At 34.9% G+C, this 27,242-nt stretch overlaps 1 protein-coding gene across 12 annotated transcripts in view; it reads right to left on the minus strand.

Moving 5' to 3' along the window:
* The window catches only part of LOC149808188 (spermatogenesis-associated protein 1-like), a 212,314-nt gene that overhangs the window by 44,875 nt on the left and 140,197 nt on the right, over positions 1-27,242 (minus strand). For 4 of the 12 annotated variants that reach the window (XM_089974434.1, XM_089974420.1, XM_089974411.1 and 1 more), the window contains 6 exons: positions 21,110-22,544; positions 8,804-8,881; positions 8,154-8,228; positions 6,022-6,096; positions 1,337-1,643; positions 646-739 (listed from right to left, as the gene is read on the minus strand). In XM_089974434.1, the coding sequence (XP_089830560.1) occupies positions 646-739; positions 1,337-1,643; positions 6,022-6,096; positions 8,154-8,228; positions 8,804-8,881; positions 21,110-22,544 (2,064 nt within the window). The remainder of the gene's footprint in view (positions 1-645; positions 740-1,336; positions 1,644-6,021; positions 6,097-8,153; positions 8,229-8,803; positions 8,882-21,109; positions 22,545-27,242) is intronic. The other 8 variants (XM_089974484.1, XM_089974475.1, XM_089974493.1 and 5 more) reach the window with 6 other exon arrangements.

The following is a 27,242-nucleotide window of genomic DNA, read 5'->3' on the forward strand; positions in this document are numbered from 1 at the left end:
TTTTGGCAACAGAAACTACATTGTACTTTCTGTTTGTGAGAGGACAATAATAAAATATATTTTTAGCCTTTTATGTATGTAACTAAACCTGAGTTGGAAAAAATTTCACTTTTATGTGGCAAAGGCAAATAAGTTAACTGAAAAGAATGGCGTCTTATTGACCCTAACTTCAACAAAGAAGTGAGACAGTTTACCCTCACACCCATTGATCTGCCAATATCTTGGTAACTTACCAAGGCTCCAGGTGATATACAAGTACTAAAGACTAAAAGACTGGACTACTAGAGCCAAAGAAACTAAGGTAAATACAAAATGGTTACAAAATTGGACAATAAATCAAATGTTTCATTCCTGGGCATGACCTTTAGCTCATAAAAAACAGAATCTGTAATTATCTACTACAAGAAAGGGTAAAGACAAACATTTACTTTTATCCTGGATATGTAATGTAATCTGACTAAATATAGACAGGAAAACTGATACATTTTAACAGCCTTTGTGTAATACAACTCTGCTGTAAACAAGAATGACCTAAAACACAATACACAATCAGGAAGGATTGTGTATTTTAGTTCTGTTATAACCTTCCGAGTTTTGTTCAAACTGAGGTGATAATAGGATATGAGGTTTTTATCCTCTTCATACTTTCTCCCTTTTTCCGTCTTCGCTCTGCACTGGTCTGTCTGGTTTTTGGTGACCCTATTGGGGGTGGGGGTGGGGATGGAAACTTGGCCAAATCCTGGAAGGAAACAAAGATTATGAATTAATGATAACAGTTCACAGTAAAATAGGAAGGGTTATACAACAGTTCATGGTAAAATAGGAAGGGTTATACAACAGTTCATGGTAAAATAGGACGGGTTATACAACAGTTCATGGTAAAATAGGAAGGGTTATACAACAGTTCATGATAAAATAGGAAGGGTTATACAACAGTTCATGGTAAAATAGGATGGGTTATACAACAGTTCATGGTAAAATAGGAAGGGTTATACAATAGTTCATGGTAAAATAGGAAGGGTTACACAACAGTTCATGGTAAAATAGGAAGGGTTATATAACAGTAATCAAATTACAGTATAGGAAACATATGAGTTCAAAGAGAGAAACACTGAAATGTAAACATATTAAGGAGATTTATAAAAACAGGAAATTTTAATGATGTAAATTGGAATAGGAGTGCCATTTAATGATGAGTCAGAAAAAGTTCATGTTGAATAAGTGCAAGACATGAAAAATCCATTGTCAAAATCTACATTTATCAAGACTACATCCATGCCTGAATTTGTTTACTTAATTATGTGACCCTGACTTACAGCATGTGACCCTGACTTACATCATCTGACCCTGACTTCATCCGATTCATTTCAGCATACTTTTCTTTTTCTTCCTCTTTTCTTCTTCTCTCCTCAGCTTCTCTTCTCCTGCGTGCTTCCTCTTCACGCCTTCTTCTTTCTTCTTCTTCTTCTCTCTTCTGTCGTTCCCAATCTAGATGATCATGTTCCTCTTGCTCCCTCCTTTGTCGTTCTCCCTCTTCCCTCCTCCGTCGTTCTTCTTCTCGTCGCTGTCTTTCCTCCTCCTCCTCATTCCTTGAGGTCTTATGTCTCTGATGGATCAACTGAGGCTCTGGTTCAAGTTTCCTCCTAACGAATTGTAAGATAGGCAAATAGTTGTAGTGTTTGAAAGGTAAATGTTCTTAAATTTTTTCAACAGATAAATATATGTAAATTTTAAACACAGATTTGTTCAGCTTCATCCATTTGGACTGTTTATCAATTAAGTACTGCCTAGTTTCAATGCTCTGAGCACAGCAAATATTATGTAAATATTATTTTATGTAAATACTAATTATGTAAATACTAATTATGTAAATATTAATTATGTAAATATTAATTATGAGACTGAGATTAAATTTGCCATAAAGACAATTTTTGACCTTGACCTTGTGCTGGAAGTGAAGCTCATCTACAATTCTGAATATCTAGGAATCTGTCTCTGCTTGAAGCTATTGTCAACTGAAAATGTATTTTGCTAATTATAAAATTCCAGCTGATTGTCTTTTTAATCCTTTATAATGTGTTTTGCAATTGCAACTGCAGGTATTTAATCTTACTCAAATGTTCAGAGAAGAATATCTTTTAAAAAAGCATCAACAACAGTAGGCTGTTGTAAGTTAATGTTTCTAAGAGATGTCCTCCCAAGGACATTCACTGTAAGTAGTCATAAAAACCAATTTGTCATGTTTTACTTTAAATGGCCATAAAACAATCTGCCATGTTTAACTGTAATTGGTCATACAAATAAATCATCTGTCATGTTTTACTGTAATTGGTCAAACAAGAAGTAATCTGTCATGTTTAACTGTAATTGGCATTGGTCATCTGTCAGGTTGTAATGTAACTGGTCCTACAAACAAGTCATCTGTCATGTTTTACTGTAATTGGTCATAAAAAACAGTCACCTGTCATATATACTGTAATTGGTCATACAAATAAGTAATCTGTAAGGTTTTATTGTAATTAGTCATACAAAAAAGTCATGTCATTTTTGCTGTAATTGGTCATACAAACCAGTCATCTGTTATGTTCTACTGTAATTGGTCATACAAACAAGTCATCTGTCATATTTTACTCTAATTGGTCATACAAACCAGTCATCTGCCATGTTTTCAAACCAAGCCACCTGACTATACTAAAATACAGTGACTTTATCTTGTTATGGTAAAGGATTTCTCAAATAATTGCTTAAGGAAAAGTTCAATACCTGGTGAAATTTAGACCTACCTATTTGTAAATGACTTCATCCCATCCAAAGTGAGTGACAAAGAGATACCTGTCTGCATCCTCGTTATTTTCAAGTGTTTTGGCCCCTGAATGCCTGCCCTCCTAACTCTTGTTTCTGAACCTTAACTTTACCAAGGATTGTTGAATTTCAACCAAATATAACATGCAGTTGGCATGACATCTTGAATGAGTTTGATTTCCAGTATTCTTTGAAGTCATTTACAAGAGTTATGCCACCGAATATGCATCCTCCAGACTGCTTTCCGCAGTACATCTTTAGCACAGATTGTAAGATTCCAACCTAATCAGGCATGCACCTTTATACCAAGGAGACCATGACTGGACTTGATTTTTTGTTTTGGATTAACAATATCATTTAGAGTTATGGCCCCTGCCTTCCCAACTTCCTGACTTTTTGTCTCTGAGGCATAACTTGAATTAAGGATTTGTGAATTACAGCCAAATTTAGCATGCACCTTAATACTGATAAGACCTTGAATTCATTTCATTTCTAGCATTTAACAACATAATTTACAGGAGTTATGGTCCCTGACTCTTTGTCCTTGTGGCTTTGGTTTTTGCTGTATTCCTTTAAGTAGGATAGTTGGATTTCAAACAAAATTGGCATGCAGCTTTATACTGATGAGACCTTAAGTGAAATTTACTTCCAGATTCATAATGATGAGACCCTGAGTGTTATTTACTTCCAGCTTTATAATGATGAGACCTTGAGTGTTATTTACTTCCAGCTTTATACTGATGAGACCTTGAGTGTTATTTACTTCCAGCTTTATAATGATGAGACCCTGAGTGTTATTTACTTCCAGCTTTATAATGATGAGACCCTGAGTGAGATTTACTTCCAGCTTTATAATGATGAGACCCTGAGTGTTATTTACTTCCAGCTTTATAATGATGAGACCTTGAGTGAGATTTACTTCCAGCTTTATATTGATGAGACCTTGAGTGAGATTTACTTCCAGCTTCATACTGATGAGACCCTGAGTGAGATTTACTTCCAGCATTCCATCTTATTGTTTGGCCTCTAGTTGCATGTACTTCTAACTATGGATTCCACAGCATATTTTTAATATAAAATGTTGGATTTTAACCAAATTTATCATGCTCCTTTATATTAATGAGATCCTGAGTGAGTTACATTTTTCTGGCATTACACATCATCATTTAGAGAAGGCAAGCAAACTGCAGTAATGTGATGTGATTAGGATTTTTAACATAGCTTTAACAATTTTTCAGTCATATCCAAACTGTAGTAAGTCGGGCCATTCGCAATACACCTACTGTTAGTAACTCTCATTTTGTTCCATTTGGAAAGGAAGTTTTAATGAATTCATTTCAATATTTCTTATCATTTGTTTCATCATAGTACAACTGATGAAACAAAAATTTTGTTCCTGACTTAAGATTATGACTATCTTTGCAATAAATGAATCATCATTCTCCATCTCAACAGAAAATGAATACAAAAAGTGTTTCATCAAATGAGATTTTAATGCCTGTAAATAACATAAATCTTTTCACACATTTGAATCATGTTGGTTTTATGATGTTCTTTTGGAGACTAACTTGAAATAAAGTAGTCTAGTTGTGCATTTATGCTGCTATCATAATTATAATTCCCCTGAATTCAATATTTTCTCCATCAATAATTACTAAGATTATACAGAAACTGATTAATTTTATTTTATCTAATAATTTTAAATTAAGAAAGTCATGCATGTGGATTAAATTACAACACAAATTCTGTTAGGGAACATGAAATAATTTCAAAGACAGTTTAAAACTCAATTAATTAAAATTAATACATTACAGTTATTACAACAAATGAAAATTAAAAATTTGTTCTACCTTATTAACCTAACATTTTTATTTATGTGCATTAATGTCTTTCTGTGTGTGACTAAGTTTACCGTGTCAATGAATGTTTATACATTTTTATTTATGTGCATTAATGTCTTTCTGTGTGTGATTAAGTTTACTGTGTCAATGAATGTTTATATGTTTTATCCACTGAATAGAAACTATTGCTCCAAAACTAAATAAACTGTCATACCATCAATTATAAAATGCTGCTAAAAATATCCAACAGTGAGTGATATGGAATATTACTTTGAAAAAGGTACATGTATCACTTAAGCAGGAAATACATATATTGTATATACTGGCTTATAAGTCAAGCCAAACAACAAAGATCCTGCTCTGTCATAGCATAATGTGCATGCAGATCATGGTCTATGATGTTTGTTCAACTGATTACTCCTAATAAATTACACAGAGCAAGATCTGTTGGTACATAGAGCAATAGCAGATCTGGGTCTGTGCAGTTTTGCAGCTGGATGTCTTAAAAGCAAGTATATATGGTATTAACTGTGACTTGCACAGGAATGAATAACATTAATTAAACATTTAGTGAGCATTAGGTTTATATGTATACACAATCAAATCTGTGCAATTCAGTACAATTTGTATCAATATGTGCACATGAGTTGTCTTATTTTTTGCTAATTTGTTTAAATTTGTGTTATTTCTTTTCTTACAAGGGTAGTACATGTATTATATTTCATTAATTTTCCTGAAACTGGTAAACAGCTGTACAAAGGTCAGTTGAAATAGACAACTCCTACACATGGATTCCAATAATAGTAGGCAGCTGGGCCTAGTGTTGAAACTTACCATTATACACATCTTGCATTCCCAAAAATATTATCAATATTAACACCATGTACCATGTATACTCACTTATAAGTTGAAGCAAACTGCAAGCAGCAAAAATCCTGATCTGCTTTAGTATAATGTGCCAGCAGATCAGGGTCTATGTTGCTTGTTCCACCGATTACTCTTAACAATGTGTGCAGACCAGATCTACTGGCACATTATGGACCAGAAGATCTGGTTCTATGCAGTATGCAGCTGACTCAACTTATAAGTGAGTATATATGGTAATCTGAAAATCATCACATGAAATTTGATTACCAAAGAGACAAAATGGCATGAAACTTTTTTCAAATAAACAAGCTACAATCCAATCAATTATAATGCAATTTAAAATAAAAAAGACTGTCTACTGTGTACAAATTCATAGACTTGTACTACAACAATCCATTCAAAAAATCTATTGAGGAATTAGTGTAATTGATGAGCTGTGTTAATAACATGACTCAAGCAAAATACACCTTTAATAATAAAGAAAAAAGTTAAGGAACAAAGAAGTAGATACTTTTCTTCCCTCTCTGGTTCAGGCTTTTCAACAAAATGTTCCTGAATAACTTCAGTCTCTGGACTTCTTTTCCTCCTATTGAAAATGGAGATAAGTATGAACCTTACTGGCTGCCCTTACAGATAAATAAAACCAAAAATCACAATTACTGTTAGAATTTGTGAAAAAAAGAGGATAAGCAAATAGGGTGACAGATGAAAAAACTGGGAGTGCTCTGTTAGTATAGAAATAAGAGGCCCATGTAGGGATGATATTGCTCACCTGCTTAAATAACTTAACAGTTAACCATTTTACTAAGATGGCCTATTTAGTATTGTAAGAACACAACTTAAGTAAACTATTTCCCAAACTTTACATTACATCAATTTTACATATTTTACTCTCTGATAAAAATTCTTTCCAAAAAGTTTATTTTCGTAAGGCTGTGGGTTTTTGTGCTCATGATAATTAAATTTGTATACATTTTAGGAGAAAATCATACTAGAAGATACTTTTTTAAATTATAAATACCAATTCCAAATAATTAATACGAAATGACATAAAATAAAGCCCAGTAATTGTGACAATATGTGTGGTTCTCACGCATTATCAATATTATGTGAGACCTTGATCATATACAAGCATATTCCAAGTTTATGTCTTATCAGAAACATGGCATCCAGAATGGAAGCAAGTTTACCCAATCCAATGCAAGACAGCTTCATTAGTATGCATTCATATCATTAACAAATTCATCTAAGAGCTCCATGAAATAAGCCCATATTCCAAGCTTTGATCAACTCAGATCAGAATGCGGCTTCCAGAAATGTAACACACTCTGCCAGTCATATGTAAGATCATCTTTTTAGTATGCATCAATATGCATTTATCTCGCTCATTATCAAATTTGTCAAGACCTTGATGATATGTACAAATATTCCAAGTTTCATCAAAATCGAATATGCAGTATAGACCTCACCCATATTTGAACATGTCATAAAGCTTGGTGATGTCAGCAAATATTCCAAGTTTAATCAAAATCAGATTAGAATATATGGCCTCTAGAGTGGTAACAAACTCAGCCAATCAGATTAGAATATATGGCCTCTAGAGTGGTAACAAACTCAGCCAATCAGATTAGAATATATGGCCTCTAGAGTGGTAACAAATTCAGCCAATCAGATTAGAATATATGACCTCTAGGGTGTTAACAAACTCCGCCAATCAGATTAGAATATATGGCCTCTAGAGTGGTAACAAATTCAGCCAATCAGATTAGAATATATGGCCTCTAGAGTGTTAACAAACTCAGCCAATCAGATTAGAATATATGGCCTCTAGAGTGTTAACAAACTCACCCAATCAGATCCTGATCACCTTTATAACATGCATAGATCTTGTTATATTCGAATTTGTCTGAGATACTGATATAAATCAATAATAATAATAATAATAATAATAATAATAATAATAATCATTTATTTTCAAAGTGTACAACTCATTTAGCTAACCTTTTAGCTGATCTATCACAAGGTACTCAGGAGCATGCATCCGTATATCATGTATATAATATTTACACGATAATGAAAGAATGGATGCTATGGGTTAATGTCGCACAAATATTTAACTTAAAATTTTCAGTCTATATACATGTGCATTATTGTAACATGTCTGTAGCTGATTTATGCAGAACACATCTCTATATTTAAAGTTTTATCAAAATCACATTTGGAAAAAAAACATGCATTCTAGAATGCTAGTAAGCAAAAAATGATAGATGGACGACAGACACATGGCTATACCATAAGCTAGCTCACTAGGTCTTAAAGCCAAATAAGTTACTAAACATGCACCATTAATTAAGAATGCTGATGCAAAAGCCTGTTGAAGCATATGAATTTCATTTTCATGGAACTTTCACTGCATGCAAGTTTCAACAAACTTTATTTTCAATGAAAAAGTTCACCAATTCTGATTTGTTCTCTATCCTACCATATTAATTTTTATTATTTATTAATTTTCTGCAGTGGATGGAGAAATAAAATTAGAAATAATAGGCTTCTTAAAGTTTACTAAAATATTCTTGAATTAAAATGAATTACAGTACTTCTGACTATCTTTATGGGTGAAAAAAGGGAATAAAAAGTTAATACTTTTCTTCAATCTCTGGTTCTGGCTTTGTTATGTAATGTTCCTGAATAACTTCAGACCCTGGAGTTCGTTTCTCTCTTGAAAATGGAGATAATTATGAACATTAAAAGCAGAGCCATGCCAATTATTCCTACAGAATATTGCTTTTTTCTATTAGCAACTAAAAATGCAAGACAAAAAACTGCTACAGGTTGAAGTTAATGAACACAAATGTTGGTTAAAGAATAAAGCAAATGCATTCATCTAACCTGAACGAAGATTTATGAAAGATCTCTCATGCACATTCCTCGTAAACATCAACTTTTTTAAAATCTATTTACAAGGCACTAGCATCATACTGATTGTGTTTGGATATTAAAGAGATATAATAAGGTTACCGATTATCATTCACAAATGAAAAATAATGAGGCAGGAATGGTTCTATATGGGGAACAAATGGATATATCTATTTTGTCTTAAATCATTAGCAATTTATTTTATTCATATCTAGTATTAATGCCATATTTAAAAAAAATAAATTTAAAAACAGTACCCAAACTTGTCATAAAACTTGTACTGCTGAGATTATTTTTTTTCTTCATAAAGCATGTACTATTATTTGCACATGATTTGGAGACTACTCTAAAATAAATAAAAGGAGAAAAATTATTGCCTTGATTCATCTGGCTCAGGCTCTGGTTTTTCAATGAGTTTTTCTTGCAGTATGTCGGACTTCAAGCTAGATCTTCTCCTTCAAATGGAAATGCAGGAAAAGTTGTACAAGACTGTTATTTCAAACTCTTCCATCATATTAAGTATGGCATGTCCAATATTAAGTATGGCATGTCCAATATTAATTATGGCATGTCCAATATTAAGTATGGCATGTCCAAACTGTTGTAAGGTGTAGTGCAGGTGTTTCAGCTGCATTTAAGTCAACTTTGCAACCATTTCAGCTCTGCTGAAGTGCAGTATTTCAGCAGTTTATGCACACATAACAATTTACTGAGTTATTGTTTCAACTTTCCACCATTATGATGTGCAGTGGACAATATTGGAATGAGAGTTCATCTACTAATCTGAGTTGATAGTATTTTAAAGACATTATTAACAATTCTGCAGTAGAGACTAGTATCATAGTGTTATACCAACCAGAGAGGTAACCCACTGTGGGGAGTATGGTATAATAAGATGTTATACCAACAAGGGAGGTAACCCACTATGAAGAGTATGTTAAACTAGTGAACCGTGCTTTCATTTCAGCATTGGAATATAACAGACTGATAATTATATAAGTTGTGCAGTAACTGGGTACAATAATGTGACCATGGCATGGTGAGATGGTATTCCTTCAAGTAAATTTTGTGTTAATTCTGCTATGCTAGAATACTAAGAACATCATGCCAACTGTGCTTGATAATGCCAACAATTTAGTTCATTATGGCATTTTAGTTATGCCAACCACCAAATGGAGTGCATGCTCAGATTAAGTGACATGTAAACCTTCTCCAAGTGAAAAGTGTATGTGCTAGCTATGCTGTGAATTTCTCTTTGCAAAATATTTTAGTTCAAGTTTTGATATGAATCGATGGTCTTTGTTTTGTGCAATGGGAATCTTACTCTGGATCAAGCCTGAACATTTTCACCTGTCTTGAGATGTACTATTAAAAAAATATATCTTGTATGGAAACAATAATACCCGAAGCAGAGTTTTGCTATTTTCTCCCTGACACTGTCTTTTTGATCAGGGTAAACTACATATGATGAATTTGCATGCTGTATAATATTTGCTACATGGCATTTATTAAATATGCCCATATCTGGTATTAAATCAATGTATTTATACATCTGCCCATATCTGGTATTAAATCAATGTATTTATACATCTGCCCATATCTGGTATTAAATCAATGTATTTATACATCTGCCCATATCTGGTATTAAATCAATTCATTTATTACATCTGCCCATATCTGATATTAAATCAATGTATTTATACATCTGCCCATATCTGGTATTAAATCAATGCAGTTATCACATCTGCCTATATCTTGTATTTAAATCAATTCATTTATCACATCTGCCCAAATCTGGTATTAAATCAATGCATTTATTAAATATGCCCATATCTGGTATTAAATCAATGTATTTATCACATCTGCCCATATCTGGTATTAAATCAATGCTACATTACTTTTTATTATGATTATTATTATGATCATTATTATTATTATTATTATGATTATTATTATTATTATTATTATTATCATTATTATTATTATTATTATTATTATTATTATTATTATTATTATTATGATTACGATTATTATTATTATTATTATTATTATTATTATTATTATTATTATGTTCTGTCAATAGTTAACTAATGCCCATAAATTCATTTTCATCGTATCTATACATGTAGTCATGTGGTTCATGCTAGGGACTTCTGTTTCAATTTAGACTTTGCTACAGAGTTTCTAATTCTTTTTTTGCATTTTCAGTATTGCCTGAGTTTGAAAAACTTTTTTATTTCTTTGTTCATTATTCTGTAAGGGGAATGGTTACAAGTAATTCTTCTATGAAATATCATTCAAAACACTTTAAAGACAAGGTGTTGCAAGTATTAGATAAGATTTAATCACCCAATGAATATAAATGATATATTTAGCTACTTCAGCGAGATAATTTCCTAATTTCCTTATATAATGGTGTAGTTTTTAGTTAAAATAATGGCCTGATTCATAATTTCTGAAATTCAGCAGTTTACTTATCGTATGATTCATGATAAGAACGAAACCTGAACTGCGTGACATGTTGTAACAAATGGCCAAGGCTTATGGGTATTTAATACTCTTTTCAATCCTATGTGAATTGTGTCCTTGTATGAAAAGTTGGGAGTTATGATCAACTTGCTATACAATAATTTGTGGTAGTATATTGTTCCCATTAAGATAATGAATCAATGTATCTGTCAGATTGTTAAGAATTCATTAAAAAAAATTGTTTGACACTCTGTTTGCTAGTTACTGTTGCTGTGGAACTTGCTGAAATTTTTAAAATCAATATGTTGTCAGGATAGCATTGTGGGGGGGGGACATTTTATGGATTAACTATAAAATAATTACAAAATAGAAAATGGTCAATGTCTATTGGAATTTCTCTGATACTTTTTATGTAAACTAAATAGGAAAACCAAATCAATTCATTTTCAAACATAGCACTATATAAGAGAGGCAAGAAAAATGTAGATGTAGGTTGCAATGGCATATCTTAGGCACCAAAGCAAGAAAAATTTGGCCTCTCTTTAGAAAAACTATAAGCTGATCACAGCTTGCATGGCAGATATATCCCAAAGCTTAAAAACAAAGTATAGATCATAGCAATCTACTTTTGGGGAAGATGTTTTGTACCCACCAACAAATAAAAAGATATCAATTTCCATGACTATGTGGCCAATGGTTTGCAAAAAATGACCACAACTAAAAACATAAACAAAGTCGCTACGGCATGAAATCTTGATCAATTCACCTACTTTTTTTGATTTGTAATTGAACCCAACAAGGTATATTCATGACCTAAGCAGCAAGCATATCTATGCAATACAACACAAGAAAATGACAACAAATCCTTAATCTTGGTGATGGAAATGTAGGTAATACTGGCTTCTGTTTGCTACATTTGCACAAGCATTAACATGCAAATTAATCTTATGCCTAATTTGAAAGAAAATAGGAAAAAATTTCATCCCACTGGATGACCCAGCAACAAAGATTATACAAGATAAAGCAACATTAAGCTATATTCCAAATCTCATGAGGGGGAATAAAATGATATAAAAAAAAAAAGTAAAAACCTTTAAACACTCGGATTAATATAGATTGTGGATAGATGTACAGACAGATGGACAGACAAGCTTCTACCAGGGTGCAGTCAACAAGTTCATGCTATATTTTGCTTCAAACATAAAAATGTCAGGCTTATTATAAATGTATTCTATACAGGAGCAAAGCCAAGCAAATTAGGACTGTAAATTATACATAGATGTGATAATCAAGTTAAATAGCTGAAGTAGGAAATTTGATTTCAGGTACCTGCCACTCAAGGTTATATTTTCTAATATTCTTTTTTATATGAAATATTACTGACAAGACATTTTTGTTTTTCATGCTTTTGTCTTACTATAATTTTTAATACAATGTTAACTTTGCTTTATCTACAATTTTATGAACAATAAATGCTGGACTATTGGGAAAAAGACAATCCTGGTCACAGGGTACTTTTGTTTTCTATCTTGAAAAATAGGCTCTTGTTGTGCAACACAATCAGTTCCTACTTCAAAGGTAGCTATTCCTCCTCACATAAGATAAATACAAATTTTAACTTTAAAAAACTGAGTTAGTGTGTAATATACCCATCCTAATTAGACTGGTACTGAGTTAGTGTGTAATAAACCCATCCTAATCAGACGGGTACAGTTTAGCATCTGCACTGTACAAGACATGCTCATATATAGGACATGACTGAAGTATAAATGAAGATAAGGCTAAAGTAATCAATAATACTGTACATAGAGACAATCATCCTGACCATTCTTAGGGATGAATCTTGATACATTCAAAGCTATTGTAACCCAAAAATGGCATGACTTAACAGTCAAATACACCATTCCTTGTTGTAATTAGCATTAGCATGTTAACACTTTTCAGTCAGCTTTTTATTATATCGGCTGTACAACATTAACATGTTGTGACAAATCATAATTTACATAAAGGATTTAAATAAAATTAAATCTCATTCAGATAAACAAATCAAATTGAATTTACAATTTTGTGATTTTGTATCGAAAACAGACTCTTTATATTTTAAAATGTACCTTGCACTGTTCTTTCCAAATGATTAGATTATAAAATGGCAGCATGTAATCACAGCTGAAAGGTGTTAAGAAAGCAGAGTTTGTTCATGCATGAGTTGCATGTGGACTATTGTACCTGTCAATGTGAAACAACTAGTAATGTGGACTATTGTACCTGTCAATGTGAAACAACTAGTCACGTGGACTATTGTACCTGTCAATGTGAAACAACTAGTCATGTGGACTATTGTACCTGTCAATGTGAAACAACTAGTCATGTGGACTATTGTACCTGTCAATGTGAAACAATTAGTCATGTGGACTATTGTACCTGTCAATGTGAAACAACTAGTCACGTGGACTATTGTACCTGTCAATGTGAAACAACTAGTAATGTGGACTATTGTACCTGTCAATGTGAAACAACTAGTCACGTGGACTATTGTACCTGTCAATGTGAAACAACTAGTAATGTGGACTATTGTACCTGTCAATGTGAAACAACTAGTCACGTGGACTATTGTACCTGTCAATGTGAAACAACTAGTCATGTGGACTATTGTACCTGTCAATGTGAAACAACTAGTCATGTGGACTATTGTACCTGTCAATGTGAAACAATTAGTCATGTGGACTATTGTACCTGTCAATGTGAAACAACTAGTCACGTGGACTATTGTACCTGTCAATGTGAAACAACTAGTCATGTGGACTATTGTACCTGTCAATGTGAAACAACTAGTCACGTGGACTATTGTACCTGTCAATGTGAAACAACTAGTCATGTGGACTATTGTACCTGTCAATGTGAAACAACTAGTCATGTGGACTATTGTACCTGTCAATGTGAAACAATTAGTCATGTGGACTATTGTACCTGTCAATGTGAAACAACTAGTCATGTGGACTATTGTACCTGTCAATGTGAAACAACTAGTCATGTGGATTATTGTACCTGTCAATGTGAAACGACTAGTCATGTGGACTATTGTACCTGTCAATGTGAAACAACTAGTCATGTGGACTATTGTACATGTCAATGTGAAACAACCAGTCATGTGGACTATTTTATGTCAATGTGAAATGCCTAGTCATGTTGACTATTGTACCTGTCAATATGTAATGACTAGTCATTTGGACTATTGTATCTGTCAATGTGAAATGACTAGTCATGAGGACTATTGCACATCAATGTAAAATGGCTAGTCATGTGGACTATTGTACATGTCCATGTGAAACAACTAGTCATGTGGACTATTGTACCAGTCAATGTGAAATGGCTAGTCATGTGGACTATTGTACATGTCATTGTGAAACAACTAATCATGTGGACTATTGTACATGTCAATGTGAAACAACTAGTCATTTGGACTATTGTACATGTCAATGTGAAATGACTAGTCATTTGGACTATTGCACATCAATGTAAAATGGCTAGTCATGTGGACTACTGTACATGTCCATGTGAAACAACTAGTCATGTGGACTATTGTATCTATCAATTTGAAATGACTGGTCATGTGGACTATTGTGCCTGTCAATGTGTAATGACTAGTCATGTGGACTATTGTACCTGTCAATGTGTAATGACTGGTCATGTGGACTATTGTACCTGTCAATGTGTAATGACTAGTCATGTGGACTATTGTACCTGTCAATATGTAATGACTAGTCATGTGGACTATTGTATCTGTCAATGTGAAATGACTAGTATTGTAGACTATTGCACATGTCAATATAAAATTACTAGTCTCTACCATCACTTCAAATTTCAAGAATTTGTTTTGGTGTTTTTGCAAGCTTAAACAGAGTTTTGGCTATATCATGCCAAGAATATGGGAGCTAAGTCTTTCCCAAGGAAACAGTGAGGCAGCCTATTTTGGGGCTATTAACAATACAGTAAAACTTATAACATCTTTTTAGATTGTTTTCTTTTTCTACAGCTCAATTTCTGCTACATAGAACTGCATAAGTAATTTCTCATTAGGGAAGGAAGGAAAAAGACCAAATTTGGCGCTCAGTGCTGAAATGTAGGGCCTGTCCATGGTTGAGTTCTACCTTCTGCTAAACATCATCTAACTACAACAGTTAACATACAATGAAATGAACGCAATTTTATTTTCCCTTTGATAATAGATTTTTTACAAAATGTTTAACATATTTTGCATACTGAGAATATCTTCCACTTGTAAAAAAAGCATATGGTCTTTTGTGGAGATAAAGCTCATTTTAATGATCCAATACCTGTTGCTATAGTATAGCTAGAACTTTTCTGAGACAAAAATACCCCAACACGATACTGAAAATTCACCTTCCCATTAGGGTGAACCAGAAGGGCTTGCCCCTGACACCACTCACATTTTTGACCATGCATACTGCCCTTTCATTCTTTTCAAGGGAGCAGCTTAACTTGGTTGGACATCAGTACATGGTGGGAAGAGGGAATCTGTCAATAGCAACTGGTGAGTATTACATTAGTCAGATTAGTTTTACCCCTCCCACCAAGCCACATTGTAATATCAGTAATACCATACCTGTTACTCTTGCATAGCTGAATCTGTCATTTTGGTGGGAGGCTGATGATCCCATAACTGGTGAATAAACCAACACAAAAAATACTCACACTCACTCAAGATTAGGAGATTAAGGATGGGATTCGCATGGGACACTTTCTGAGTGACAATGATTGGACTCGTGTTCGAAAATGCCTTTGCTTTAATGGGTTAACAAAATGAATGTAAAAAGAAAAGTTTCTCAAAAGAAGCTTCACCCAAAGGTTCATAAAAGGGTTTAGGCGTCAGAGAGCAAGACACATGTCTTGGCAACTCAAAATACCTGAATGGGTCTGCTGTGTGAGAATCTGTCCTGATGGCTGGGCCTTTTGAAAATAAAGTGTGTCAGAAAGTGCTGCAGATAGTCCTTAATAGCAAAAACTGAGTATTGCTTTTCTTTAAAAATGAAGAGTAGAAAATCATACACTGCACTCATAGAGCTACAGCTGGGATTGACACGTTTTCTACTACATATAAATCAATCGCAAAAGATTCTCCATTAGGCATCATATATCTTTGAGGCTGATCTTCTCCTGGACTGAATGATGCACTTGGCATAGAGATTGTTTGAGAAGAGTCAAGAGTGAAGGTGTAGAAACTGGACTGTTATGTAGGAGAGAGCCCCTGTGTTGTGATAGGAGGTCCCTCCTTTAAGGTAAGGTCCAGGAGTAGATCTTATCAGCCTGTTCTGTATAAAAATTTGTTTGCATCAATGAGGACAGAAAGGAAATCTTTGTCCTGTTCTTTCTCCAGGAAGGCAGGACAACATAACGCAATGTCTGTTGCATGGGAGACTTTGGAGGGAAGAGAAATTTGAACTGGTAACTCCTTCCATGGATTTAACAGACTGTCCTTAGCAGTGGACTCTGCAGGTGGATAAGGCACTCTCTACCTGCCTGGAGCATTTGGGGGAAGAAGGTTCATCCCACTCACTCTTTTCTTAAAACTATTTAAGATGATGTAGGTCAATGGCCCACAGCAATTACCACGCTACCATGCGACTAAAGAGCAGAAGACCATGACTGCATTTAGGAAATGGGCCAAATACTTCCTTGTGGTGGAAGGCCCCACAAAGGGATTTAGATGGAAAATAGGGAAGGGGGATGCCAATTTGATTCCCTTCCCTAATCTGCATATGTAACCCGATTCCCAGTCATCCATGAGATGAAACATCAGTCTGGGGAGTGGGGCTGATGTGGACTCAGCCTGATCTCTATCCCTGTACTGTAGAGGCTCCAATGACCAGTGTCAATTCATTGTGTCTGTTGACCTGGCAAAGATTCCCTTCTCCAGATCTGACTGAGCTGAGCTTTCTTCTTTCTGGGGGGGCTTGATCCCATTGCCAACAACAAAAAAAAGCCCTGGGGTCTGAAAGAATGCTGCTTCCCATTCTGGATGGAGACACAACTCACTTTCTACCCACACTTAGCTCTCTGCCATTCTGGATGAGAGGGTTCTGCTCCTACCTGAGGGGAGGGTATGACTCACTCTCTGTCCTAGCGGACAACAGGGGGTGTTGATCCTTCCTTTCAGGAGAGTGCGACTCACTCTCTGCCCTCCTGGATGTGAGAGGTGCTGCTTCAACCTGAGGGGAGTTTGCAAATGACTCTCTGAGTGGAAGACAGGGTGCTGATCCTCTCTCTTGAAAGGGCACAACCCACTCTCTGTCCATCTGGACAAGATAGTGTGTTATCCATGATTGGAGGGCATAACTAGTGCTCTGTCCAGTGGAAAACTGAGGGTGCTGATCCTCTCTCTTGGGAGGATGTGACTCGCTCTCTGCCCTTATGGAACTGGGAGGGTGCTGCTCTTCCCTAACAGGAGGGCACAACTTGCTCTGCACCTATTTATAACCTCCCTTGGGAGGGGTTCCACTAGCTCTAAAGGACTTGAGGAATCCTTCTCAGATACCCAAGTGACTTAGACAATGAGCATCCTGCAAACTCTGAAGAGGCTGAAGGAACCCTCTTCCTTGATTTATAGGTTCATGTAAACTCAGCAACATCCCAGACCTCGTCTGACCATAAGCTGCAGAAGGGACAACCAACTTTCTTCTTGCAGTGTGTTCATAATAAGCGGGGTGGGGGGAGGTCAAAAGGTTTCCTGTAACCATGCCAACTCAACTCACACCTTGCTTGGACATTGTTCATGTGAATGAAGCTGAAAAGAAGATTTTATATTAAAAATAAATTCTATGCAACTAAAAGTATACACAAGATAAAGTGTGAACTAAGTCTAAGCAAATTTAATAATTATAGTGAGAATTTACTTTATTTTAAATGCAAAAAAGGAAGCAATGCTAATTGGCAAAACAATTGCTAAAACAACTTTTTTTTAAATCAAGCTATCTGAAGCAAATATGAAAAAGAACCTGAGTTTCGATAAATGAACATTGTAATATGAAGGTAAAAAGTGGTGTGTGACCTGCTTACCATGAATAAAAACAGCACAATTCACGATATAGGTAATGTTGTTGTTGTTGTTGTTGTTCTAGGGTTTAACGCCATTTTTCAGCACAAGATAGGCTATATATGGTGGCCAGTATAACTGGTGGAGGAAGAACCCTGGAAAACCCAGGGAAGAACCACCGACCCACGAGAAGCTACTGGCAGGCTTTCCCACATACCCACACTAGCCGAGCCTTGGACTCGAACCCACACAGACAGAGGTGAGATGGCAGTGATCCAGAATGGTGAGCATATAGACCATTCGGCCACTTGGGGCCCACTACAGTTAAAGTAAATTAAATGATTTGTAATGAATTATTAAATAGACAAAGGCAAGTCCATAGACATTAATTAATGGAAGGATGGGGAAAATTAAACCAAATCTGAATCATTAACACCTTGTGTAAGGGGTCCAAAAAAAATGGAAAATAAAAAGCAAAAATAAAAGCCAAACCATACACCATGTTTACAGAATAAATGCTAATATTTCTCAGGAGATCTTAAATTAACAGAGATAAAACACTATCAGGGGTAAAATCCAAATGTTTATGAAGAATATGCACACAAGAGAAATACTAATATTTTTTGTTCACACGCAAAAAACATTGGCAAACCTTCTTCATTGCAAACAGCATATCAACCAATAAAAAAAATTATGAGGCAGTACACACTGGTAAGAATGTGTGGTGTGTCCCAGGGGTGATCCAGTGTTCTGGAATCGTCTGGTTTACCCTAATGGGAGTATGAATTTTAATGACATAGTTGGGGTATTTCACTCCTGGAAAAGTAGTAGCTATGCAGTAGCAACAGGTATGGTATTACTAGAGATGATCACGTAATCTAGTAGACTACTTATGGTGCAATACAAGCCAAACCAAACGCAGGGCTGTGAAGTATGCTAACAGACCATGCCATGAACAAATGCACATAGATTACTAGTGTTTTATTTAATTATTGTCAGACATATAATAGTGCATTGCTAATATGACAGGAACACTACATACAACTTTTAGCAATCTAAAGACATCCATATATAATAATATTTGAGAAACTTTCCAAAAAATTAATATAATATGAAGGACCAAGTCCATCATGTATGTCATGTATTCATAAACTTAACCTACTATTTTAGGACAACAAAACAGATGATGAATAATATTAGTTAATGTTTGACAAATCTAGCTATAAGGTACCAACAATGTAAAAAGTATAAGGGATGGTATGATTTGAACTTTGACCGTTTCATATTTTTGCAACGTCTGACAAATCTAGCTATAAGGTACAAATTTTCTATTCAAACAATGTAAAAAGTACAAGGAATGGTATGTATGATCTGAACTTTGAGCTTTTAAAATTTTTGGACTTCATTTGAGTTTTCTTAATTTCTAATTAATGATCACAGATTAAGAGAGGATAATCGATAGGTAAAATTAACCAATGTTATATACCGGTAGTGCTAAGGCAAGTGGAATAAAGAGCCTTGCACAAGGACACAGGTGATCCTGGCTGACCTGAGGTGAGAATCAAACCTTGACCTTGTTGGTCACAAGTCCGAAGCCTTAACCGCTGAGCCATTGGAAGCTCATGATGACATAAGCAGTCGAAGGAACATAGATATGGTACAATTTTTATGATAAATTAGGTCAAAAAAATTATTCTGATTTTTAAATAGGAACTGGTTTTAATATCAAGCTTTTTCAATGGTTAGTATAAAATCTTCATAATTAGATGTAGGAAAATTAAGCACAAATAATTAGTGAAAAGGGAATGAAAAATCCACTTTTCTTCAATATGATGGGTGCTTGGTGGATGAGTTCAGTCTGATGGGTGCTTGGTGGATGAGTTCAGTTTGATGGGTGCTTGGTGGATGAGTTCAATTTGATGGCTGGTTAATGGATGAGGGGGTGGAGGTCTAAGAAGCAACTTACTCTCTCAATATTATACAATAAATTAGAAAAAATGAAATAAAGCTCCAACTGCAAACTGCACAGACCCAGATCTGCCATCACACAGTGCACTGACAGATCTCGGTCTATGTAGTCTGCTAGGAGTAATCGGTAGAAGAAACAACATATACCCTGATCTGCTAGTGCATTATGAAATGGCAAATCTGGGTTTATATTGTCTGTTGTTAGACCCTGATATGAGAAGCATATAAAATATCTTAAGTTTGTCCCTAATAAGTCACAGTATATTGTTTTAATTTCATGACCATGCACTGTACTCACAAATAACCTTGACCATGATAAAGCATCATTATTATGAGGATGAGGTTTTGACACTGATTACATGTGTGAATTATCTATTCAATGCACATTTTAACCTGTTGTTTTTTTATACCAATACTGACTACATACAATATGGTTTCTAGCCTAATATACATAGTAACACACATACACATACACATCAAATAATGATACTGGTATACGAAGGTAAATTTTGAAAATAATCCAATTAAATACCAGTGAAGGAACAAAAGACATTTAAATTAATGGGTTGTGGTGTGACTGATACCACTCACATATGGTACCATCTACTGTCTAGTTTGGATAGTAGTTGCAGATGAAGTTAGTTTTGTTTATTCTTCATATCAGTGGTACTACTTGATGCCACAATGACTGCTTTAATACCAAAACTGCTTAAACTGATAAATTACAGATGACTTACATGTCAAGTTTGATCAGATTATACCTGTTCTTGAGAAAAGGATTAAAAGCTGGGTTCATGCAATGGGTTCATGCAAAACCAGAGGTTTTTAACTTGGTCATTATTCAGCTCTTCATTCATTTGTTAGACATTTCATTAGGAATATATATTCAGGACATTGATGGCTCACGTCTTAAAGTCAACTAGGTATTTTGATGTAAGGACATAAAATAAAAGAATAGTAAGTCATATAAAAAAATTGAGGGTGGGGATTGAAAAGTATTAAAAAAATAGCATTAATATTTTACAATAATTGTTAGATGACTTTCAAAAGAATAGTAAAAAAGATATATAACAGATCTACACAACACAAATAACACATCTATAAAAAAGAGTAGCATATATTGATACAACTAACACCTATATAAAAATCTATGATAATAATGAAAAAACAAATACCACCTGAGGTATGTACTTACCGATCTAGGACATCGTTATTTTCTCTGTACGTATTGACTGGAGAGTATCCTGCAAGACCCGAGTCGTCAATGATATGGTTGTGAACAATGGAAGGTGGGCGATCAAAGACTTTAGCTGGGCTTTCATGTCTACTATGTTTGGCTCGACTTGCAATGGGAGGAGGAGGAGGTGGAGTGGCACTTAGTGGCGGGAGATAGTCATCTCTTCGGGGTGATGTAATCGGTGGAACATCTACATGTGTAGCAGGTGGGGATTTAAAGTAAGGTCTCCGTCCCAAATGATCAGGAGGATTAGTAGCAAGTTGAAAAACAGGTTGAGTGGAGACTTTAGAGGAGTAAGAAGCAGGTGCTTGGCTATTAGTATTAACATTCTGTCCAACATGATAAGTTCTATGTACATAGTCGTTAGTAGAATCTCGTGTATACTCACGATAAGATGATTCTGAGGTGTAAACATTGGCTGGAAAATTGTCATGCTTGTCAGGAATGGTCAATTGTTTAAGTGCTTGACTGCTAGAAGAAATATTTTCTTTATTACCATTTTGACCAGGCTGTTGTAATTTTTGCAAATTATTTTTAGAAACATGCACTTGTTTGGAGCTATAAGTTTGATTATTAGTAATATGCTCTTGTTTGGCTCCAACATGAGCATAACCTGGTCTCTGATCAGTACTCACATGCTCTTGATATGGCCTAGGCTGAGCATAGCTTTCTCTTTTATCATTTGTATCATGTTCTTTCTGATGCCTTCTGCTCTGTTCTTTAAGATTCAACTGAGCATTTTGGCGAATTTTTATGTAATTTTCATCTGGTTTTCTCTTGATATCAACTGGACCTTTCTTTCTCTCTAAATCAGTCCAAGATGCCGAGAGAACCGTTGAAGCATTGTATAAAAATTTGTCATCTCGAGTACTTTTTTGAGTACTTTCAGTATGCTCATCTAGGCCATCTCTCTCAGGGAGAACACGTACATGAATCATGCCTGGTTTATGTTTGTCAGATTGTACATGCATGTTATCAACAGGTAGGACAGAGTCCTGAGCAGTATGCTCATGTGGGGCTACATGCAAGGAAGGAGTAGAAGGAAAGTTCAAGGGAGGGTTAGCATCATGCCGAGAGGTGAGAGCAGCAGGAGCAGATGGTTTATAAAGAGGTTGGAGATCTTTACGTTCTGATGAATGCTGGGGAGGAGAAAACTGAGCAGAAGACGGCTGAAGCTCTAAGGTTGGTGTCCTAATCTGGACTACAGGTGAATATGACTGTTGTTGTCTGTAGGATGAAGGTAGTAGTATTTTAGGAAGAGGTGATTGGGTCTGCAAAGAATGCACATCTCTAGCACCACCACCACCAACAGTACTGGCACCAAAGGAACTAGCTACACCAACAGAAGAAGACATGGCACTAGATTTGTCTGTCTGGAGATGCTGACCTTCACCTGTTCAGACAATAAAGTTGGATGGTTATAATGTACATTTCTGTTAAAAAATTTATAAAAACAATTTTTTTGAAATCTGAATCAGTTTGGGTTAATAAATTTGGTTAATTGCCTCAGAGTTTAGTCTTGAAGAGAAGCTGTTGCCATATTTTATGGGTAATACAGGTAATACAGGCGATTTAACACAGACAACTCAAACTGAATCGTGTACAAATTTATATAAAGTAAAACACAAACATGAAAAGAATGAAACATTAGGTAAATGAGAAGATAAAATAAGAACTTAGGATATGAAAGACTCTGGTCTGTTCATTAAACATTTATTTTTACATAGTTTCATGTTACTAATGAGGAAATGATGTAGATATGCAAATATGTACTATTGAATTCATTTCAATGAGGAATTAAATAGCAATTCATTAAAATTAATTAGACATACTTAGATTGCAGCTAGAATTTCAGCTACACTGGAAAATATTTACTGAGATAGATCTTTTGACCCTAAAAGTACTTGGATGTTGGATAAGTTATTTATCATCAGCAGTAGTCAATGGTTGAAAGGTAATATTTTTAGTTTTAAATATCAACATTGAGATGGGTTGAAAATAATTTTTATGGAGTACAATAATTCTAGAAAATGTTTGCTAGAGAAGATGAGCCTTCCTTACTGGATAAGACCTAACATGAACCAATGTTTAACTGCCTTGCATTTCTACCAATATGATGAAGAATGGAATATTTGTGTGCAGAAAGACTTGAAGTACATTGGTTCTTTCTTGCACTGTATACAGTAACATCAAAATGTGTTGTTTTTTTTTACTCTTTCATTGACAGAGGTAATTATTTCAGTGACAGTTATCCTATGAAACTTCCAGTATAGGTTGTGATGAACAATACAATACAAATTCTAATATAGGCTGTAATGAACAGTTTCTACAATGTAAATTCCAGTACTGGTTGTATAATGAACAGCTTCTACAATACAAACTCCAGTAATGGCTGTGATGAACAGCTTCCACAATACAAACTCCAGTACTGGCTGTGATGAACAGCTTCCACAATACAAACTCTAGAACTGGCTGTGATGAACAGTTTCTACAATGTAAACTCCAGTACTGTCAGTGATAAATAGTTTCTACAATGTAAACTCCAGTACTGGCTGTGATGAACAGCTTCCACAATACAAACTCCAGTACTGGCTGTGATAAACAGTTTCTACAATGTAAACTCCAGTACTGGCTGTGATAAACAGTTTCTACAATGTAAACTCCAGTACTGGCTGTGATGAACAGTTTCTACAATGTAAACTCCAGTACTGTCAGTGATAAATAGTTTCTACAATGTAAACTCTAGTACTGGCTGTGATGAACAGCTTCCACAATACAAACTCCAGTACTGGCTGTGATAAACAGTTTCTGCAATGTAAACTCCAGTACTGGCTGTGATGAACAGCTTCTACAATACAAACTCCAGTACTGGCTGTGATGAACAGCTTCCACAATACAAACTCCAGTACTGGCTATGATAAACAGTTTCTACAATGTAAACTCCAATACTGGCTGTGATGAACAGTTTCTACAATACAAACTCCAGTACTGGCTGTGATGAACAGCTTCTACAATACAAACTCCAGTACTGGCTATGATGAACAGCTTCTACAATACAAACACCAGTACAGGCTGTGATGAAAAGTTTGTACAATGTAAGCTCCAGTACTGGCTGTGATGAACAGTTTCAACAATACAAACTCCCATACTGGCTGTGATGAACAGCTTCCACAATACAAACTCCAGTAGTGGCTGTGATAAACAGTTTCTACAATGTAAACTCCAGTACTGGCTGTGATGAACAGCTTCAACAATACAAACTCCAGTACTGGCTGTGATGAACAGCTTCTAAAATACAAACTCCAGTGCAGGCTGTAATGAGCAGTTTATAAAATACAAACTCAAGGATGTAATGAATGGCTTTGACAACACAAACTCCAGCACAAGATGTAATGAATAGTTTCTATTAAACAAACTCCAGTTTAGGCTGTTAGGAAAAGCTTCTACAATACAAACTCAAGTATAGGCTGTGACGAAAAGCTTCAGATATACAAACTCCAATATAGGCTGTAATGAACAGATTTGACAATACAAACTTCAGTAGATGCTGTAATGAAAAGCTTCTAAAATGTACACCCCAACATAGGCTGTTATGAACAGCTTCTACAATACAAACTCCAATATAGGTGCAATGAACAGATTTGACAATACAAACTTCAGTATATGCTGTAATGAACAGCTTTTATAATGCATACCCCAGCAAAGGCTGTTATGAACAGCTTCTACAATACAAATTTATACACACTCAAGCACAGGCTGTGATGAAAAACTATGATAAATCAAACTCCAGTACTGGATGTTATTAACAGCTTCAGCAATACAAACTGCAGTATAGGCTGTGATGAACAGCTTGTAAAATACAAACTAATACAACTACAGCATAGGCTGTGATTAAAAGCTTTGACAAATCAAATTCAAGTACTGGCTGTTATTAACAGCTTGTACAATACAATTCTAGTATATTATGTGACAAACACCTTTGACAATGCAAACTCTAATATAGGCTGTGATGAACAGCTTCAATAATGCAAACACCAATATAGGCTGTAATGAACAATGCAAACTCCAATGAAGGCTGTGATGAACAGCTTCAACAATGCAAACTACAATATAGGCTGTGACAAACAGCTTTGACAATGCAGACTCCAATATAGGTTGTGGTGAACAGCTTCAACAATGCTGACTCCAATATAGGCTGTGATGAATAACTTCAACAATGCAAACTCCAATACAAGCTGTGATGAAAAGCTTTGACAAATCAAACTCTAGTACTGGCTACTATTAACAGCTTCATAAATACAAAAATGCAATATAGGCTGTGATGAACAGCTTCTTCAATATCCATGAACTTTTATTTTCATTGAACCTTTCACACCCTATGGGGCCCCAATGAGATGCCATATAGGTCAAATGACTGGTCAGTATGCACATTCAAAGTGATGGTAATTTCAATTATTTAGCTACTAATGAAGTTTGTGTAGTTTTTCCATGAGTTCAGGGATTTCTAAGCATTTTCAAGACTGTTGTAAAAGACAATCAGACTTGGATTAGTACCATTTCCTTTATACTGGACTGAGTTTACAGTGACTGACCTGCAACCATAGTGGCAGATGATACCAGAGTGCCTATATCATAAAGCAGAACTTAACTTCACAAACACTGTTAAAAATTAGCTTCAAACTGTTCAAACGTTTGAAGGATGACCACTAGCTATTGTATGTGATAGCTCCAAGGATCAAACCTGGGTTCTATGAGGTTCAAACCATGTGTATTACTGCTGTGATAATCAAGGTAACAAAGATATTACCTATGCAGGTATTGCATAAACAAATTTTATAGCAATTTAAACAAAGTTTATAGCAATTTAAACAAAGTTTATTTATTCCTGACTACTGTGTGCTTTGCATGATTACTTTTATCAAGAATTTTCCAGACAAAACATTTTCATCACTATGGACTTTTACAAAGGTGGCCAGGTACTAAACTGAGTTAAGAAAAGAGCACGTCCAGTTGAATCATCACAATATAGGGTAGTACAAATTTTATTTTCATCATGCATAGCTTTCATTGTAACATCATAGTGTGTGACATTCAATCCGGTTTGTACTGGCTTACACCTTTAGGTTGACTTCATCCAAAAATGTCCATGCACTTAACATTGAGTTTGGCCATATGTGATTGTTGGGGCATGTAAATAATGACCTTCTAAAGGAATATGGATGTAGGAGAATCTAAATAAAGTGAATGATCACCATTTAAATGTATGTGTAATTAAATTATAAAAGATGACACCATTACTGAAATAGTACCATATGCATACATGATCTATATGACTTGTACTATACTGACCCACTGAACAAATACATACAGAAGAGATGGATTTTGTTTGCTTGTTTGGGTGTATAACGGCACATTTGCACATAAAAGGCTATCTAGTGCTGAGATAATGGAAGTAAAGTGCTTTGCCCAGACACACCATAGCTACCGACCTGGTTTGCAGGGCCTGAACCCAGAACCTTGGCATGCTAACCACTGACCTACTTTAGCTGCTGCAAAAAGTACAACACAATACATTACACATAAATGGGGGGGGGGTATGGCTCAACCTCTCTTCAAGAAAAATTTCTGAATGTGTAATTCTGCTGCTATTTGGTTAGAAGTCATTCCAGGTGTGATTATTTGGTTCAATAATCTCCAGTTCATCCACTCAAATTGTAGCCAGCTACAACAAGAAACACAACACCAAACAAAAATAAGCTCAATAAAAGACTTGGAAATATATTTAAGGACTGATCAATAGTGTTTGACTAGATATTACATTTTTCAAGAAAACTAGCTGCAGAAATTGTATGGTTGGATTATTGAAAATCACTAAATTTTCTGATTAAAGTGCATCATAATGTGCCAGAATGAAGTGTTTTTTGTTTAATTAATTTTTTTTCTCATCCCCCAAAAAATAAAAATCCAAGTCATTCAGAAGCTAAAATATCTAAGCATTCAGCGAAATTATTAGTGATTGATGTAGAATATATTAACTCAAGCTCTCTGTAAAGAATTCTGCTTTCTACAGACACATCATTATGCCAAAAAT

The sequence above is a fragment of the Sinohyriopsis cumingii genome, chromosome 1 (genome assembly GCF_028554795.1).
Source record: "Sinohyriopsis cumingii isolate HCF-2022 chromosome 1, ASM2855479v2, whole genome shotgun sequence".
Classification (NCBI taxonomy): domain Eukaryota; kingdom Metazoa; phylum Mollusca; class Bivalvia; order Unionida; family Unionidae; genus Sinohyriopsis; species Sinohyriopsis cumingii.